The sequence below is a fragment of the Bubalus bubalis genome, chromosome 4, assembly GCF_019923935.1.
Source record: "Bubalus bubalis isolate 160015118507 breed Murrah chromosome 4, NDDB_SH_1, whole genome shotgun sequence".
NCBI lineage: Eukaryota > Metazoa > Chordata > Mammalia > Artiodactyla > Bovidae > Bubalus > Bubalus bubalis.
Window position 1 is genome coordinate 149083335 of NC_059160.1, and position 20965 is coordinate 149104299.

General features: G+C 37.8%; 1 protein-coding gene across 4 annotated transcripts in view; it reads left to right on the forward strand.

Moving 5' to 3' along the window:
• Positions 1 to 20965, forward strand: part of VCL (vinculin) — a 108830-nt gene that overhangs the window by 46282 nt on the left and 41583 nt on the right. For all 4 annotated transcript variants that reach the window (XM_045165555.1, XM_045165556.1, XM_045165557.1 and 1 more), the window contains exons 3-4: positions 19055 to 19205; positions 19386 to 19494. In XM_045165555.1, coding sequence (XP_045021490.1) covers positions 19055 to 19205; positions 19386 to 19494 — 260 coding nt within the window. The remainder of the gene's footprint in view (positions 1 to 19054; positions 19206 to 19385; positions 19495 to 20965) is intronic.

A 20965-nucleotide genomic window follows, 5' to 3' on the forward strand; every position in this document is an offset into this window, starting at 1 on the left:
TTCAAAGTATTAATACATTCATTTTATAGATAAGAAAACTAAGGTTTGACAAACATTAACTCACCTAAGTTTGCTCATGTAAATGGAAGAGCATCTTTCCTGTTGATGGTCTTGTGGTGTCCAAGTGTGTGTTCTTTCCATAATCTGACTTCCAAGAAGTCATGTAGTCCACCCGACTCTTTTTTAGGCAGTAATAACTTTATGGGCTCTCCTGGTGGCTGAGATGGTAAAGAATCTGCCTGCAATGCAGGAGACCCTGATTGGATCCCTGGATCAGGAAGATCCCCTGGAAAAGGGGATGACTACACACTCTAGTATTCTTGCCTGCAGAATCATGAATCATGGACAGAGGAGCCTGGCAGGCTATAGTCCATGGGGTCACAGAGAGTCAGACACGACTGAGTGACTTTCACATTTTCCTTTTGTTTTTTAACTAACTTTATACAACTCTGAGGATAACTATTTACAGTTTTCCTAAGTATTTCCAAAGGAGGAATTTTACGGATGTAATTTGTGATGTACCGCACACACAGTTCTTAACCTATATAGAAGTTAAAGTCATAATATTTTAAAATTAAAAAAAAATCATAGAGATTATATAATCCAACTGCTTTATTATATAGATGAATTGAGGCCATTGGCTACCCCAACGGTACCCTGCAAATATAAACAGAAACACTAAAAGTAATTAGCGACTAAAATTCCCTTAATTATTACCTTCACTATTGCTATAAAGGTCCATTCTCAAATTAAGACGTTCGCAAAATTAGCGCTTTTTTCCCCATCTACTTAAAATCTTTATTGTTCTTTTCTTAGTAGATGCAAGAGAACCTTATAAAAATAGCTCTATTTCTGTTATGGACAATATGCATATAAATGAGACAAGATTTATTTATGAAATAATATTCAAAAACTATACCTGGAGGATAATTGTTTTGTGTATTTTCTGTGCTACAAAGTAAAATGCCTTTGAAATGCATATATAAATAATGTAAATACATTTTAGCTATGGAAAATAAATAAAATTCCAACATTAACAAATTGAAAAAAAAATAGCTCTATTTCTTGAATACCTTTTATGAGCTGGTACTTTGTTTTGTTATTTAATCCACCTCATCTTGTAGATGAGGAAGCTGAGACTCAGAGTAGTTCACAGTAATTTGTTGAAAGTTACCCAGTACATAAATGACAGAGTTAAGATTCAAATCCTAGACTATCTGACTCCCAGGCTTGTACTCAGTCTAGCATGCTAGGAATGTTTTTTGCCCTTCCTTGTAAGAATCTCTTCTCATAACATATTAGTTATTGTGAGGCTTAAATGAGTGAGATAATATATGTAAAAATACCTGAAAAATTTTTTTCATGATTATTAGCTTCCTTCTTGAACTTCTCGATCTCATTTTCTCCAAATAAACTCAGTTACTTTTTAAGCTTTTTTCATAGAAGAGTCTCCTCTAATTTATTCTCCTATAGTAAGACCTTTTTAAAAAATAAAAGTCATGATTGCTTATTTTTATTTAATACTTTTTCTGTATCTGCTCAGATAATCATGCAGTTTTTATCCTTTACTCTGTAAGATGGTCCTTGGTCTACTCCATAAATATCAGCTTTTCTTATGGTGACCTGTTTATGCATTTCTTTTTCTTTTTTGGCCACTCTGCATGGCTTGCTGGATCTTAGTTCCCCGGCCAGGAATCAAACCTAGGCCCCAGCAGTCAAAGTATGAAGGCCTAATCACTGGGCCCCCAGGGAATTATCCCACCTGTGCATTTCTGAGACGAACACTATGTGATTGTGATTTAGAAAAGAAAATGCAGTGCTAAATTCAACTTTAATATTTTTAACAGGCTTTGCTTCTTAGTTCCTGAGGGATCTTGATCTATAATTTTCTTTTGTTATTCTGTTTCTTACCCTGTTTTCTTATCAAGGTTATTTTGGTCTCATAAAATAAGATTTCTAGTCTTTGAAACATTTTATATAACAAAAGGATTGTCTATCCTTGAAAGTTTGGCAAAACTTGCTTCTAAAACTTTCTCTGGGTCTGGTGTCCTTTAGAGGAAGAAATTCGATTACTCTTTCAGATTCCTTTTATTATCTAATTCAGGTTTTAAATTCATTTTGAGTTAGCTTTAGCAATCTGATTCTTTTCTAAGAAATTATCCATTTCATCTCTCCTTTTTTGTTCAGTATTGTTGACTTCTGCTTTTTTTCTTATCACTCTTATGGGGGGATTTATATTTTATTATTTTTTTCCCAAAGTCTGTTTCATTAAATTCTGCTCTTATATTCATTGTTTAGTTAAGTTTATTATATGAATATCTTATTTTCAATATTTCTTTTATGTTCAGTATTTCTTGTTTTTAATAAATACATTTTGAGCTCTCAGTTTTGCTCTAAGTCTGATTACAAGCTTGTAAACAGCTTATAGGTACTTACGCTGCTGCTGCTGTTGCTAAGTTGCTTCAGTCGTGTCTGACTCTGCGATGCCATAGATGGCAGCCCACCAGGCTCCCCTGTCCCTGGGATTCTCCAGGCAAGAACACTGGAGTGGGTAGCCTTTCCCTTCTCCAGGGGGTGTTCCCAACCCAGGGATTGAACCCACGTCTCCTGCATTGCAGGCGGATTCTTGACCAGCTGAGCCACAAGGGAAGCCCACTTACATACAGTAGTTCAGCCCCTAAATATTTTGTAATTTTGATGTGAATTCCTCTTACCTATGTGTATTATTTAGTAGTACATTTAAAAATTCTTTTTGCTACAGGCATACTTCAGAGATATTGTAGGTTCAATTCCAGATTATTGCAGTATTTGCAATAAAGCAAGTCACATGAATTTTTTTTTCCAGTGTATATAAAAGTCATTTACACTATAGTCTGTTAATTGTGCAATAACATTATGTCTTAAAAAAAGCAATGTACATACCTCAATTTAAAAAATCTTATTACTAAAAAATGCCAAAGCAATTACAGTAATAACATCAAAGTTCACCGTAACAAATATAATAATGATGAAAAATCTTGAAATATTGTTAGAATTATCAAAATGTGACACAGAGACATGAAGTAAGCAAATGATGTTGAAAAAATGGTGCCTATAGTTTTGTTCAACACAGAGCTGCCACAAACCTTCCAATTTGTAAAAAACACAGTATCTGCTAAATGCAGTGAATTGAAGCACAGTAAAATGAGATATGTCTGTATCTTTTGATTGTTTTATTTCTGATTTAATTGCTTTATGACCAGCAGTCAAGATGTATTATTGATTCTTGGAAATTCTGTGACATAATAAGTGGTCACTGTTGGTAAGTATACTGTGTGTGTTTAAAGAGAGTGTATTCTCTTCTGCTTGGGTGTAGAGTTCTCTTTTTATCAATTAGACCAACATATAAATATTATTGATCTGACTTGTTATATAGTCTTACTATAGGTCATAAATTGTTTATGATTAAGGTCTGTTGAAATGTACAATAATTGTAGATTTGTCAGTTTTCTTCATAATTGTCAATTTTAACTTTATATGTTTCAAAGCAGTATTATTTAGTTGTTACAAGCTTATGATTCTCTGGGTCCTAAATTATGTTCATTATTTTGTTAGTAGCCTTTCTTAAGAATGACTGTTGCTTGATGTTAAGCCTACTGTTGACTTTTATTTCCAGATTTTTTCTTTTTTTCTTTTTTAAACCACATCTTAGATTTTGTCAGTTTTTTTCATAAGTAAAAATATTTTCTTATTGTGTCTGTGCTCAGTTGTGTCTGGCTCTTTGCAACCCCGTGGACTGTAAACTGCCAAGCTCCTCTGTCCACAGGATTATCCCAGCAAGAATACTGGAGTGGATTGCCATTTCCTCCTCAAAGGGATCTTCTCAATCCAGGGATTGAACCCACTGGATTCTCCTGCATTATCAGGCTGGTTCTTTACCACTGAACCACCTAGGAATCTCTTATTGTGTCTGTTCCACTTCATTTGTGTTTAGGTATTTACACCTCTGCTGTGTCGTTACATCAGCAGTCATTACATTCTGGTGTAGAATAGTGATTGTTAACTTTTTTTCAGCATAAGACCTTCAAGTAATAATGGTAAACTATTACTAGTTAATTAAGAATATATAAGAATAAAGGTTACAATGAATTTATAATGTTTTAAAGTAGATTTTGATTTTACTTATCGTGACAACATCAACATACATTTGAAAACTACTTTTTGAAAACTACTAGTATCTGTAATGGAGAAGGCGATGGCACCCCACTCCAGTACTCTTGCCTGGCAAATCCCATGGACGGAGGAACTTGGTTGGCTGCAGTCCATGGGGTCGCTAAGAGTCGAACAGGACTGAGCGACTTCACTTTCAATTTTCACTTTCATGCACTGGAGAAGGAAATGGCAACTCACTCCAGTGTTCTTGCCTGGAGAATGCCAGGGACCGGGGAGCCTGGTGGGCTGCCATCTCTGGGGTCGCACAGAGTCGGACATGACTGAAGTGACTTAGCAGCAGCAGCAGCAGCAGTATCTGTAAGACACACTTATTTCTATGTTTATCTGTTTCTGCCGTAACCCTAGCATGAGATGGAAGAAAGACCAGAGGAGCTGATGGGCCTGTAAATAGCAGTGTTCTTGATTGAACCTTGTAGGCTATGAATCCCCTCTTCCTTCACAGATGCTAGATTTGAACAGGAGGTGAAAGAAGGTGGGGAGAAAGACTAGGACTAGTCATTCAGGCTTTAAAGGATACAAAAGGTTGTGACTCATACTGTCTTTCAAATAACCTGCTACCAAAACTTGAGGAGGATGTAACTTGGGCAGCAGTGACACTTCAAACCTTTTCATCCCCACCATGCTGCTTCTCTTTCAGTTATTTCTGGGCTTTGGTTTTGTTTGAAGGGGAAGTTGAAACTGGCTGCATAGCGTCTAATATCATATGAAATAAAAGAATTTAGTGAGCCTTTGATGTTTATGTGTGTTTTAGCTCTGTTATCTCAATGTACATGTTCTAGCAAAAACAGTTTGGTGTTGCCCTTAAAGGGTTTTGAATTTTTTCAGTATGACTCATGACTCATTGTGGTTTTTAATTTTAGTCAAAATTACTGTCACTGAGTTAGGTCAGGAAAGGAATGATTTGTGGATAAGCCCTGTAGGATCTTCAAATCTAGGAGCCCAGGGTTGGAACAGTGTGTTACCATGCAGCGTACATGTGGGTCAGTTGATGCTGGGCATTTGCTACTTGAGCTAGATTAGAGTTTATCATTGAACTCTGTGTTCCTGACTCCCTCCTAAACACTGTAACTGCTTGTGGCCTTCACTCAGGTTTCTGGATGACTAATGGCTAAGGCTCCCTGACCTTTCTCAAAATGGCAATGCCAGGAGCAAAGCATATTGGTTTGTCCTGGGTTGCCACAGAATGAGTCTAGCTTTTGCTATTTTAAAGTAAAATTTGTGCCAAATGGCGAGTATATAAAAGAATATTTTCTCATATCTCCCTGAGTCTTTTGAAATCTGTATATATATTATTATCATTTCTTAAACATTTTATGTATATGCACAAAAGAGATGAGGATAGACTGGGTTGACTAGAGGCCATCCTTCCTGTTTGAGGGGAACTAGAAGGACTGTACTCTCAGTTGCTTATGCCTGGAATTTCATTAGAGCTCATTTGTCAGGTTAACAGTTTAAATGCTTGAATACCTAGGAAAGGGAGAATCTTTGAGGCATCAGCAGTCGTTTTTACTGATCTTGGGTTAGGTTCTAAATTTAGGAAAGCAGAGGGTATTTGAGTGCTTACCCCTTACCCTCAACCCCTGGCCTCTCACCCAGGCCTTATATTTGTGAAGGGCCTGGGCTTCAATATTTTCTTCAAATGATACCATGTATATAGTCCCAGAGGAAAAAAGGCAGTCTTAAAAGAAAATCTTTATCATGCAATTAAAATTTCTCAATGTAAAGACTTAAATATTCTACTATGTTTATAACCTTGTTTTGGCATTTCTTTGATGGGTTTCTCAAATGGGAGTAACCTGGCCCTTTCATGATCTCCGAGAGACCCTGCCCAGATAAGAAGGGAGGGGAGGTCTGAACATGCATTAAGAAGACAGCAGGAAGAGCCTGGCCAGTCGATTTTGCCTGTGAGGTTATTACGCCAGGGTCCGCCTGGTTGGAAATGGTCATGTTGGGTGCCATGGCTACAGTGGCGGAAACCTCGTCCACTAGCTGATTGTGTTCTTTCTTCCTCCCGCCTGTTTCCTCCCCATCTACCAAGTGTTGTCTATGCTTCAAGTGATCGGATGTGCTTGTGATCTGACCAGCTCTCTCTCTCTTGAGAGGACAGGTCCCAAGATGTAAACACCTGCTTCCTTGGATGTGCTCCAGGCTAATCCGACTTCCATGAAATCATATTTTCAGGTGTTCTGCTCCACAGCACTGCAGTCTTTAGCAAACAGAACACATTTTTTGTAATAGTGTTTATAACCTAAGTGACTGTACTGTCTAAGGTTAGGTTTTATTCAAATAGTGAATTTGATACGGGATAGTTTCCACCACCCCTCGACATGTGTTTTAGGGGTGGGGTGAAAGTTTAACTTGCTGAGTGTTTTAGAGAGCTTTCTGGGTTAAAGTTATGGAGCAATATATGTCTAAATAGGCCCATAAGACTCTCTCCTTTAGGGAGGCATACCTTGTTTTATTGCATTTAACTTCATTGTGCTTTGCAGATACTGTGTTTTTCAAAAAGGTTTATGGGAACCTTGCATTGTCAGATGGTGGTTAGCATTTTTTTATTAAGTGATAAAGTATTTTAAAATTAAAGTATGTAGTTTTTCTTCTGGGACTCATGCTATTGCATACTTAATAGACTACAATAGAATATAAACATAACTTTTATATGTGCTGGAAAAGCAAAACATTTGTGTGTCTCACTTTATTGTGATATTTGCTTTATTTCAGTGGTCTGGAACCAAACCCTCAATATCTCCAAGACATGCTTGTATTAATTTTTCCAGCTCTCTTTCTCTCCCTTCCTCATTTAAATCAGTGAGCTGGGATATGATAATTGATTTTGACAGAGTAGATTGAGATTATCTGGTTTCAGGGTGAGGGATTTACCCGTCCTTTGTAGTAGTTAACGGCCCTTCCCTAGTCAAAGCGGGTCTATTACGAATGTTTATTATTGTTCACAGAAAGGACACTTGACTGCGTCCCTGTGAGAGAGTGAGAGAGACACACACACACACAGAGAAAGAAAGACAGGGAGGGAGAGAAGGAGATGGGGAGAATATGATTCCATGGAAAAAACAACTCAAAGAGATGCTACTAGGAGAACTGTCATTATAAGTAGTGCTGAGCTTCTGAGGGCAGAAGCACTTTTTCTATCACAACTCTTGTAATCTCTCAGTTAAGAAAGAAGACTACTTCTACTTTTGTATCCCCTCAGCATGTGTTGGGCATACTTCTAAATACTAATTATTTGTTTATTTATATGCCTCGTCTTACCAAGGTGGTAACCCCTTAAAAATAGGGACTTAAAAAAAAAAAGGTCTAGGGAGATCCCTAGCAGTCTAGTGGTTAGGACTTGATGCTTTCAATGCTGTGGCCCGGGTTCAGTCCCTGGTTGGGAAACTAAGATTCTGCAAGCTGTGTAGCGTACCTTCCTTCCAATTTAGTTCTAGGACTCATGTAGCATGTAGTAGGTCCTCAATATGTTAGATGAACAAATATATGAAAGAATTAAACTAAAGGAATTTAAGATTAGTAAGTCACTTCTTTAATGATGCTGTGAAAGTGCTGCACTCAATATGCCAGCAAATTTGGAAAACTCAGCAGTAGCCACAGAACTGGAAAAGGTCAGTCTTCATTCCAATCCCTAAGAAAGGCAATGTCAAAGAATGCTCAAACTACCACACAGTTGCACTGACCTCACATGCTAGCAAAGTAATGCTCAAAATTCTCCAAGGCAAGCTTCAACAGTACATAAACTGTGACCTTTCAGATGTTCAAGTTGGATTTGGAAAAGGAAGAGGAACCAGAAATCAAATTGCCAACATCCATTGGATCATTGAAAAAAGCAAGAGAGTTTCAGAAAAACATTTATTTCTGCTTTATTGACTATGTCAAAGCCTTTGACTGTGTGGATCACAACAAACTGTCAAAAATTCTTCAAGAGATGGGAATACCAGACCACCTGACCTGCCTCCTGAGAAACCTGTATGCAGGTCAAGAAGCAACAGTTAGAACTGGACATGGAACAACAGACTGGTTCCAAATAGGAAAAGGAGTATGTCAAGACTGTATATTGTCATGCTGCTTATTTATCTTATATGCAGAATACATCATGTGAAATGCCAGGCTGGATGAAGCACAAGCTGGAATCAAGATTGCTGGGAGAAATATCAATAACCTCAGATATGCAGATGACACCACCCTTATGGCAGAAAGCAAAGAAGAACTAAAGAGCCTCTTGATGAAAGTGAAAGAGGAGACTGAAAAAGTTGGCTTAAAACTCAACATTCAGAAAAGTGAAGATCATGGCATCCGGTCCCATCACTTCATGTCAAATAGATAGGGAAACAGTGGAAACAGTGACAGACTTTATTTTTGGCGGCTCCAAAATCACTGCAGATGATGACTGCAGCCTTGAAATTAAAAGACACTTGCTCCTTGGAAGAAAAGTTATGACCAACCTAGACAGCATATTCAAAAGCAGAGACATTACTTTGCCAACAAAGGTCCATCTAGTCAAGGCTATGGTTTTTCCAGTGGTCCTGTATGGATGTGAGAGTTGGACTGTGAAGAAGGCTGAGCGCCGAAGAACTGATGCTTTTGAACTGTGGTGTTGGAGAAGACTCTTGCGAGTCCCTTGGACTGCAAGGAGATCCAACCAGTCCATTCTGAAGGAGATCAGTCCTGAATATTCATTGGAAGGACTGATGCTGAAGCTGAAACTCCAATAATTTGGCCACCTGATGCAAAAAAACTGACTCATTTGAAAAGATCCTGATTGTGGGAAGGATTGAAGGCTTGAGGAGAAGGGGATGACCGAGGATGAGATGGTTGGATGGCATCAGCAACTCAATGGACATGAGTTTGAGTAAACTCTGGGAGTTGGTGATGGACAGAGAGGTTTGGCATGCTGCAGTCCATGGGGTCGCAAAGAGTTGGACATGACTGAGCCAGTGAACTGAACTGAACTCACTTCTGGATGTAGTCTAGAAGAATCTTTAAAAATGTCTTGTGGCAATGAATCTTTATAGTCTCTAAATCTGTTTTTCTCTTATTTTTCTTAAAAAAAATTCAGCATAAGTTAAAACATCTTGATTAGTGATAATTGAAATCACATGGAACTGAATAGTTTGGAACCTTTCCATCTCTAAATGATATGGTGTTATATCATGTAGTAATTTTATGAAGAATGGACTTGAGGGTCCTCACAGTGGGTCCTGTGAGGCTGTCATTGGTTCATTGATCTAAAGCAGAAGAGCTTTCTACTAATTTAGATCGAAGGCTCAAAGGCAGAGAGAAACCTTAAAATGTGTTAGCTAACTGGTTTAAAGTAGCTAACTCATTATGATTAATACATAGTCAAGATTTATTTTTTTTAATTTTATAATTATTTAAGAAATAGACTTTATCCCTACTGTCATTCTCTAACATGCTTTTAAAAAAAGATTCGTATTAAAAAGCAGATCACTTTAAGAAGCCAGGCAGGTTGAATGTTTAAGTAAAATCTCACTTTCCACAGACAAGACAGACTCCTTCCTGTTTCTGCCTACTGGTTAGTCAGATGGTGGGATTTGTTTGGCTTTATGAATCTCATTAAATTTTAATGTACAGATCAGATGTCTTATTGTAGGTAGAAGGAAAGGATGCAGTGTCTGTTTTGGCCCTATCATTTTACCACACAAGGGAACCATTAGCGGAGAATCAAATTGATTCCTGTAAAGCTTTTCCATTTCATCTTTTATTTTTCCTGTTTCCTTTCTCCATGATGGTTATTCCTTTCATTTATTTTTTGCTTTCTCCAAATTTGAAACACTTGTGCAGAAACTATCTTTTCAAATAGATGTAGTGCAGTAGTTGCATTCTATGGTGTTTATGTTTGCTATAATTTCATCAAGGTTCATGTTAACCTAGAAATAAGTTTGTGACCTTTTAAAGTTAATGATTTTGATGGCCAGATGCTTTCATGATATCCTGTACTTGAAAAAAATTCATTCTTTCATTCAACAAGTGTTTACTCAGTATTTACTGAATATTTCTTACGTGTCAGGGATTGTACCCAGTGAATACAGGAAAGATAAGGTCCTTGATCTTGCTGAACTTACACTCTTGTGGTAGATAGGAAAAAACAAAGCCAGGAGGATTTGTCTCGTGAACACATAAGAGAGACACTTACAGATTTGCGTAGGTTTTCTGAAGGAAGAGTCATTTAAAAGCAGCATCTAGTCATTTGTCAACACTGCCTTCTGGGTAAACTGTGTCCTCAAATTATTAAGAGCACATGTGTGTGCTCTCTTGTTCCTTTTGCTTTGTTGCCACCGAGAAAGCAATGTGGGTCACCAGCAGCTCTACTGGAGCCATTCGAGAAAATTTGGTCCAACCAGTCCATTCTGAAGGAGATCAGCCCTGGGATTTCTTTGGAAGGAATGATGCTAAAGCTGAAACTCCAGTACTTGGCCACCTCATGCGAAGAGTTGACTCATTGGAAAAGACTCTGATGCTGGGAGGGATTGGGGGCAGGAGGAGAAGGGGACGACAGAGGATGAGATGGCTGGATGGCATCACTGACTTGATGGACGTGAGTCTGGGTGAACTCTGGGAGTTGGTGATGGACAGGGAGGCCTGGCATGCTGCGATTCATGGGGTCACAAAGAGTTGGACTTGACTGAGCTACTGAACTGAACTGAACTGAACTGAACTCTTCTCTTGCTGGCCTAGTCAAACCAGCGGGGTCTGATCTGGAAATACGAACTTAAGATGTGCAGCCAGTACTTGAAGGACATGAGCTTCATTAACTTGGCCTAAATGAACTCCCTGTAATGGATCATCCAGCACATGCACCATATGCAGAAACAATACTAGCTCTTTTTATATAAAATAAAAGTTTGAAAACTTAAAAAAAAAAAAAGCAGCACCTAAGAGAATAAATAGGGGTTAGTTTTTCTGCAGTTGTGTTTCTACACTGAACTTCTTACTTGCTATGCACTGATGTTTTCTTTCTGCCACTATTATTACTTTCTTCCGCTAAAAAAGCATAATTTGGACCTCTTTGTTGTTAGACATGAATTGGCCATAATGAGACTAGCTGCCTTTATGGGCATTACAATGTTAGTTGGAATAACTGGACTGTTTTATACTCAACTAATTGGCATCATCACAGATACAACATCTATTGAAAAGATGTCAAACTGTTGTGAAGAAATATCGAGGCCCCGAAAGCCATGGCAGCAGACCTTCTCAGAAGTTTTTGGCACTCGTTGGAAGATCCTATGGTTTATTCCTTTAAGGCGGAGGCAACCACTGCGAGTTCCCTACCAGTTTGCCAGTCACGTCTAAACAGATGGATGGAAGAAATCGGAGAAGGCAATGGCACCCCACTCCAGTACTCTTGCCTGGAAAATCCCATGGATGGAGGAGCCTGGTAGGCTGCAGTCCATGGAATCGCTAAGAGTCAGATGCGACTGAGTGACTTTACTTTCACTTTTCACCTTCATGCATTGGAGAAGGAAATGGCAACCCACTCCAGTGTTCTTGCCTGGAGAATCCCAGGGACGGGGGAGCCTGGTGGGCTGCCGTCTGTGGGGTCGCACAGAGTCGGACACAACTGAAGTGACTTAGCAGCAGCAGCAGTCAAGCAAAAGAGGGGAGAGAGAAAGAGGCGTTTCAGCTAGAAGGAATGGCTGTTAAAAAAACAAACCTTGAAGCATATGGCCAGTGCTCTTCAACTAGTGGTCTTTTAGTAAGCATCTGACTATTCCTAAAGTGAAAGTCGCTCAGTCGTGTCCAGTTCTGCGACCCCATGGACTATACAGTCCATGGAATTCTCCAGGCCAGAATACTGGAGTGGGTAGCCTTTCCCTTCTCCAAAGGATCTTCCCAACCCAGGGATCAAACCCAGGTCTCCTGCACTGCAGGTGGATTCTTTACCAGCTGAGCCATAGAGGAAGCCTGACTATTCCTAAAGGACTTTTGAGATACTTTGAATACTTTTGAATACCTTGAATATTCCAAATTTAAATTAGAAATAAATTTAAATATTTATTTAATTAGATATTTAATTATTTTAAATTTAAATATTTTAAAATCACAAGTTTAGTTGCAAAGCATATATTTTCTGCCATGTTATGTATTTTGTACACATCTCAAATGTTTCCATGTTAATTTAACTCTAATTTGTGGAAAACACTTGCCACAATATTGGCGAAACCAGTCCTCATTGTCTAACTAGTCAGCCAAATCAGATTTACTTTTTTTTGAACTTTGTGTCTTAAAAAGTTCTTGCTTTAGCCAGTCAATTATCTTTTAAAGATTTAAAAATAAGAAAAAAACGTGCTTTTATATTTATGCACATAGTTGCCATTTTGTGCTCTTCATTTATTTCTGTAAATCCAAACTTCTATCTGGTATAATTTTCTTCCTGAGGGACTTCCTTTAACTTTGTTTATAGTTCATGTCTGCTGGGTGATGAATTCTTTTAACTTTTGCATAGCTGGAAAAGTCCTTATTTTGCCTTAATTTTTGGAATATTTTCTTTGTATCCACCCAAAGTTCTTTCAGTGCTTTGCTCCACTCTTCTCTGGCTTGTATTGTTTCCAATGAGAAGTCTGTTGTTATTCTTATCTTTGTTTCTCTGTAATATAAAGTGTCTCATTTTTCTCTGGCTGCTTTTAATGTTTTCTCTTCATTATTGGTTTTAAGCAATTTCTTATGATGTAGCTTGTTGTGAGTCCTTTGATGTTTTTTGTGCTTGGGGTTTATGAAGCTTTTTGAACCTTGTGCTTTATTCTTTTCATTAAATTTGAAAAATTTGTAGCTATTTTTTCTTCAAATTTTTTTCCTGTCCCTTTTTCTCTCTTACGGGGACTTCAGTCACACACATATAGGCTGCTTGGAATTGTGCCACAACTCATAGATGCTCTGCTCATTTTCTTTTAAGTTTTGTTTTCTCCTATTTTAAATAATTTTCATTGCTATGACTTCAGTTTCAATAATCTTCATGCAAAAAAGAAAAAAGAAAAAAAAAATCTTCGTGCTATATCTTATCTAGTAGTAACCTATCCAGTGTAGTTTTGTATCTCAGACACATCTCTAGTTGATCTATTTGAGTAGTTTTTTTAATATATAATTTTCATTTATCTACTCAGTCTTTCCTTTAGCTTTTGAGCATATGAAACACATAGTAACTATTTTAGCCTTCTTATCTACTAATTCTATCATCTGTGTGATTTCTGGGTTGGTTTTGAATGATTATTTTTTTCTGTTCATAATAGGTAGTATTTTCATGTGTTTCTGTGTGTCTAGTGAATTTCAGCTGGATGCCAGTGTCCTGTTACTCTCACAACAGGCACAATACAAATGCTTTATTTTCCAGTTCTGGAGGTCTAAAGTCCAAAATAGGTTAGCAGAGTTGGTTCCTTCTGGAGATTTAAGGAAAGAATTCATTTCCTTGCCTTTTCCAGCTGCTAGACACTGTCCGAATTCCTTGACTTATAGCCCCATGTCACTCCAACCTCTACTTCTATTACATCTCTTTTTGGTTCTGTTTTCAGATCATAGTGAGATAATACCTTCAGTGTGTTGATAAAATAGTAATCAATCAGAATTCTGTACTACTGAAATAGTCTTTGAAGAATGAAGACAAAGTAGGCATTTTCTTTCTTTCTTTCTTTTTTTTTTAGGCATTTTCAAACAAACCAAAATGAATACATTTTGTCACTAGCCCACTCATAAAGACACATCTAAAAATATAAGGATGTGTGTGTATGTGCTCAGTTGTGTCTGACCCCTTGCAACCCTTGGACTGTACCCCACGAGGCTCCTCTGACAATGGAATTTTCCAGGCAAGAATACTGGAGTGGGTTGCCATTTCCTCCTCCAGGGAAAATCTTCCTGACCTGGGAATCAAACCCAAGTCTCCTCTGTTTCCTGCATTGGCAGGTGGATTTTTTTTTACCACTGAGCCACCTTTGATCTGAAAATATAAGGATACAGAGAGTTAAAGTTATATCCAATTGAATATAATAGTCAAAGCAAGCTGGTTTACAATGTTAATATCAGCAAAAAACATTATTGGAGATATAGAGAGGTGTCACCTAATGATTTATAGGTTCAAATTATAAGAAAGATATAATAATTGCAAATTTATATGTACCTAGTAAGTTAGCTTCAGTAAAACAAAAACAGAGCTGCAAGGGGATATGGACAAATCTGTTGTTCTCGTGGGATTTTTTTTATCACTCAGTAATTGATAGATAAAACAGGCCAAAAAATAATCAGCAAACATATAGAAGATTTGAACAGCATAGTTAACAAGCTTAAGTTAATGAATATATAAAATAATTCACCTAAAAATTAAGAGCAAACTTATTCTTTTCAAGCACATAGAAAATTATACCCTTTAAAATTACTAATTGTATGTTACATAAGTATCATCTGAAACTATTGAGATTTATCAATTTTGGTCTGTCATATTGGTAAAGATACCTAAGTTTGATTATACATTGAGTTTTTGAGACTGTGAGGAAGCAGGTACTCTTATCCATTGTGGTGGAAATGTAAATTGATAATTTCTGTGGATTGCAATATAGCAATATTTGTCAAAACTATTAATGTCCACACATATGACTCAGCAGTTCCATTTCTAGATAGTGTCCTACAGATATATACATTTAAAAATGATGAAATCCCTAGTGATTCAGTGAGTTAGTACTTGGTTTTCGTTCAGTTCAGTTCAGTCGCTCAGTTGTGTCCGACTCTTTGTGACCCCATGAACCATAGCATGCCAGGCCTCCCTGTCTATCACCAACTCCCGGAGTCCACCCAAACCCATGTCCATTCAGTCAGTGATGCCATCCAACCATCTCATCCTCTGTCATCCCCTTTTCCCCCTGCCCTCAATCTTTCCCAGCATCAGGGTCTTTTCAAATGAGTCAACTCTTCGCATGAGGTGGCCAAAGTATTGGAGTTTCAGCTTCAACATCAGTCCTTCCAATGAACACCCAGGACTGATCTCCTTTAGGATGGACTGGTTGGATCTCCTTGCAGTCCAAGGGACTCTCAAGAGTCTTCTCTAATGCCACAGTTCAAAAGCATCAATTCTTCAGTGCTCAGCTTTCTTTATAGTCCAACTCTTAACATCCATACATGACCACTGGAAAAACCATAGCCTTGACTAGACGGACCTTTGTTGACAAAGTAATGTCTCTGCTTTTTAATATGCTATCTAGATTGGTCATAACTTTCCTTCCAAGGAGTAAGCGTCTTAATTTCACGGCTGCAGTCACCATCTGCAGTGATTTTGGAACCCAGAAAAATAAAGTCAGATACTGTTTCCCCATCTATTTGCCATGAAGTGATGGGACCGGATGCCATGATCTTAGTTTTCTGAATGTTGAGCTTTAAGCCCACTTTTTCACTCTCCTCTTTCACTTTCATCAAGAGGCTCTTTAGTTCTTCACTCTCCACCATAAGGGTGGAGTCATCTGCATATCTGAGGTTATTGATACTTCTCCCGGCAATCTTGATTCCCACTTGTGCTTCCTCCAGCCCAGCATTTCTCATGATGTACTCTGCATATAAGTTAAAGAAGCAGGGTGACAATATACAGCCTTGACGGTACTCTTTTTCCTATTTGGAACCAGTCTGTTGTTCCATGTCCAGTTCTAACTGTTGCTTCCTGACCTAAATACAGGTTTCTCAAGAGGCAGGTCAGATGGTCTGGTATTCCCATCTCCTTCAGAATTTTCCACAGTTTATTGTGATCCAGACAGTCAAAGGCTTTGGCATAATCAATAAAGCAGAAATAGATGTTTTTTCTGAAACTCTCTTGCTTTTTCGATGATCCAGCAGATATTGACAATTTGATCTCTGGTTCCTCTGCCTTTTCTAAAACCAGCTTGAACATCTGGAAGTTCACGGTTCACGTATTGCTGAAGCCTGGCTTGGAGAATTTTGAGCATTACTTTACTAGTGTGTCAGATGAGTGCAATTGTGTGGTAGTGTGAGCATTGTTTGGCATTGCCTTTCTTTGGGATTGGAATGAAAACTGACCTTTTCCAGTCCTGTGGCCACTGCTTAGTTTTCCAAATTTGCTGGCATATTGAGTGCAGCACTTTCACAGCATCATTTTTCAGGATTTGAAATAGCTCAACTGGAATGCCATCACCTCCACTAGGTTTGTTCGTAGTGATGCTTCCTAAGGCCCACTTGGCTTCACATTCCAGGATATCTGGCTCTAGGTGAGTGATCACACCATCATGATTATCTGGGTTATGAAAATATTTTTTTGTACAGTTCTTCTGTGTATTTGTGCCACCTCTTCTTAATCTTCTGCTTCTGTTAGGTCCATACCATTTCTGTCCTTTATTGAGCCCATCTTTGTATAAAATATTTCCTTGCTATCTCTAATTTTCTTGAAGACATCTCTAGTCTTTTCCATTCTGTTGTTTTCCTCTATTTTTTTGCATTGATCCCTGAGGACGGCTTTCTTATCTCTCCTTGCTATTCTTTGGAACTCTGCATTCAAATGGGTATATCTTTCCTTTTCTCCTTTGCTTTTCACTTCTCTTCTTTTCACAGCTATTTGTAACGCCTCCTCAGACAGCCATTTTGCTTTTTGCATTTCTTTTTCTGAGCCCAAATTCAATCCCTAGTCAGGAGACTAATATCTTGGAAGCTGCACAGCACGAACAACAGAAAAGATATTTATTCAAGGTGGTTCATTGCAGCAGTCTAGTAAATTATGGACTTATGAAACTGTGTAAAAGAATAGGGAGGTTCTTTGGATACTTCTATTAGAATATCTCCAAGTTAAATTAAGTGAAAAAATCAGAATGCAGAGAGTATGCATAATATGATCCTATTTATATTAAAAAAATGGAAGTCTGTGTTTTTGTTTCTTTGTGCATAAAGTATCTTTTTTATTGAAGAATACAGAGGAAATGGGTAACATTGGTTGCAAGGAGATGGCATTTGAATGCCTAGGAGATAGTGGAGGGAAGAAAAATTTTCACTGTATGCCTTAGGGTTTTATATATGTGTATATGTTTTGTCATATGTATAGGTATATATATTATATAATTTAAAATTAAATTTTAATTTTAATTTAAAAATTTTAACTAAATATAACCAGTCATCTAATATTGTTGATCAAAAGCCACGTCAGTGAGGTCTTGCTCTTTGCTGATATTTATAATGTGCTGCCTTATGGCTCTGATGTTTATGACTTACCAGAGTATGCTTCTTGAGAGTTAGTGTTTTTTGCATCTTTATATACATACTTATAGTGTCCATAGCCCAATGCTTTTTACGTAGTTGAAATTGATATGTTGTTTTAATTCTATTTATTAACAGTGCAAGACTGCCTTGTACTTGTGGACTTTTATATTATTTCATTTGATCCTCAGAACTGCCAGTGGGCTTTTATTTGCGTGGGACTTTTTTTGTGTGTTTTCAACTAAAAATGTGTAATTTTGGCTAAATATTTTTAAGTAATTTATTGCATGTGTTTATAAGTTACTCTGTGATAACATAATGCGTTTATTGAGTATGAAATTAGAGGAAGTGATCCGGTAGGTCCTTTTCACCTCTATGTAGAAGAATAGTTGAGTGAATGAATACATATTAGTAGTACAAGAGGATCAAGGTGAATATTTGCTTTATGCATTTTGGGTTCCTTTTTAAAATGATCTCCCACCTCCAAAAGACACCTGACTTCACTGATCAGGTCATCCATGCTATTAAACTAAATTATATTAAACTATTAATTACTGGTTATTAATGCCAGTGACGGTTATGATCAACCTAGACAGCATATTCAAAAGCAGAGACATTACTTTGCCAACAAAGGTCCATCTAGTCAAGGCTATGGTTTTTCCAGTGGTCATGTATGGATGTGAGAGTTGGACTGTGAAGAAAGCTGAGTGCCGAAGAATTGATGCTTTTGAACTGTGGTGTTGGAGAAGACTCTTAAGAGTCCCTTGGACTGCAAGGAGATCCAACCAGTCCATTCTGAAGGAGATCAGCCCTGGGATTTCTCTGGAGGGAATGATGCTGAAGCTGAAACTCCAATACTTTGGCCACCTCATGCGAAGAGTTGACTCATTGGAAAAGACTCTGATGCTGGGAGGGATTGGGGGCAGGAGGAGAAGGGGACGACAGAGGATGAGATGGCTGGATGGCATCACTGACTCGATGGATGTGAGTTTGAGTGAACTCTGGGAGTTGGTGATGGACAGGGAGGCCTGGCATGCTGGGATTCATGGGGTCGCAAAGAATCGGGCACGACTGAGCAACTGAACTCAACTGAATGCCAGTGACATTTTAATTAACACCACTGTTTTATAAGGCTGTTTTCAAACAGTCTAGTTTGTCAAACAAATCCATTTGACTAGATGAATGAAAAATTTGTACATTACCTCATGGTTTTTCTTTGTGTTGCCTCCTATTCCTTTGGTTCGTCTGATTATTATTTTTTTCATTTAGCACAGTGTTTTGGTATTTTGTTTCCAGATGTCGAATCTGAAACTGTTGTCAGTGTTTTTTAAGGGCAGTGTGTATAGGGTGAATAGTAAGGAAACAAAGGAGTTACAGAGATACAGCCCCCTAAAGTAAAAGGTTCAGAATTTCTTTTCGTTATGTTTTGTAGTCAGGAAATAATGAAGAACAAAGGCTTAATGCAGTGAGTGAATGAATGGGCTGCCCTTAATTGCCAATTTTAAAAGCTGGAAACTCTTGTCTATTTTCCATATAGGAAAAAAATGTGAATTTATCTCCATTGACATCCATTGAATTTGCATGTGATATTCTCCTGCTTGGTTCTTCCAGTGAGTTAACTCCGTGTCCCTCCCCACAGGGTGGAGAACGCTTGCACCAAGCTTGTCCAAGCAGCCCAGATGCTGCAGTCAGACCCTTACTCAGTGCCTGCTCGAGATTATCTAATTGATGGGTCAAGGGGTATCCTCTCCGGCACATCAGACCTGCTCCTCACCTTCGACGAGGCTGAGGTAAGGCACCCTGCGGCCCAAGCAGACCTCTTCCTGACAAAAAGCCTAGTCGTAAAGATAATAATGGAGGATTGAGGATTGTTTAGGATGAGAAAACGTTGACTAGCTACACATCTGAATCACTGTGTTTTCTACTTATTGTTAACACAATTGATTGAATACTCTGAAATATATTTTCAGGTTCGTAAAATTATTAGAGTTTGCAAAGGAATTTTGGAATATCTTACAGTGGCAGAGGTGGTAGAAACTATGGAAGATTTGGTCACTTACACGAAGAATCTTGGACCAGGTTAGTCATATGCTACTTTTATAATAAAATGTTCTATGAATTGTTCTTGGTTGATCAAGAGGAAAGGGGCACTCCTCCCTGCTTTTTTTGTGGAAGGTAGGTAATGATGCTTTGGGTTTTTAGTTGTCTCTGCTCTCTTGATGGAGCTGACTCTGTGCTTCTACTGAAGAGAAATCATTGTCTCTGAAAGCTGAATCTGCTTTCTGCAAATCCTGGCCCTTTCTAATGAACTGAACTAGACATTGCAAATGTTGCTGGAGAATGTAGGAAATACTTTTCTATTACTGCAATGCTTAAGGCCACCCTGAATCCTGACCTCTTCATTCCACATTATACAGCATTCCTTCACTGTCTGCCAGCTGGCCTGAGCTCTCTGTGACCTCTTAGCTTGCTAATTAGCCCGCCTGCTATTATGGATTCATGCCCTTGCCCAAGACTGCATAATATAATCAGACCTAGAAGGAGAGAAGAGCTTCTGTAGCTAAATCTCTGATTGTGTAGTCATCTGAGAATTAAATATTCAAAATACATGAACAGATACCAGCTTTTGGTGTTATAGACATATAACATGAACTTGAGGCTCCTTGAAGTATAAATGAGACTAATGATAAGACATATTAGATGTTTAATTTGTTAGTATTAAGGATCACATATCATTTTATAAAATTCTTTTTTCTGACATAAAATGATATTTAATTAATAGCATTTTCTGGAGGTTCCAGTGCAGTCATTCTGTAAACTTAATGGCAGTTAAGAATTTCTCTGAGCTATCATTGAAGATCACTGAGAAATGCCTTTAGAGAAGTACCCTTTAAACTTGTTCGTAACTATGAAGAAATCTTATTTCTTCAGATGAAATCTAATGCAAAATCTCAACATATGAAAGACAAAAATGGAGCCTGTGTGGATCAAGTAGGGGTATCCTCACCTTTCCATCTCCCTTTGGGTACCCCTTGAGAATCTGTGAAACTACTTAAGAAATTCTAAGAGCAGTTTGAAAATCAAAGTATTAGAGACTCACATAGCACCCTTGAATAATAACCAAAGTAAACAAAAGTTTCTAGAAGGCTAACTCTGAAATACCAGATTGTTTCAAATGCTGTCATCACCATAATTACATTTATAGCATTTTTTTTTGTTTTTAATTATGAAATTGAGACCCCCCCTCCTTATTTTGGGCAAATTGGAAAGCAGAGAAAAATTTAAAGATGAAAACAAAACATGTTATTGTAATTCTTAAGATGTTTTTCAGCTGCTAGATTCTCAGTACAGACACGCGTCATTTTATTGTGCTTCACTTTCTTGTGTTTCACACATACTGCGTTCTTACAAATTGAAGGTTTATGGCAACCCTATCTCAAGCAATGTATTTGGTGCCATTTTTCTGCTTCATGTCTCTGTGTCATATTTTGGTGATTCTCACAATATTTCAAATTTTTTCATTATTATTAGTTATGGTGACCTGTGATCA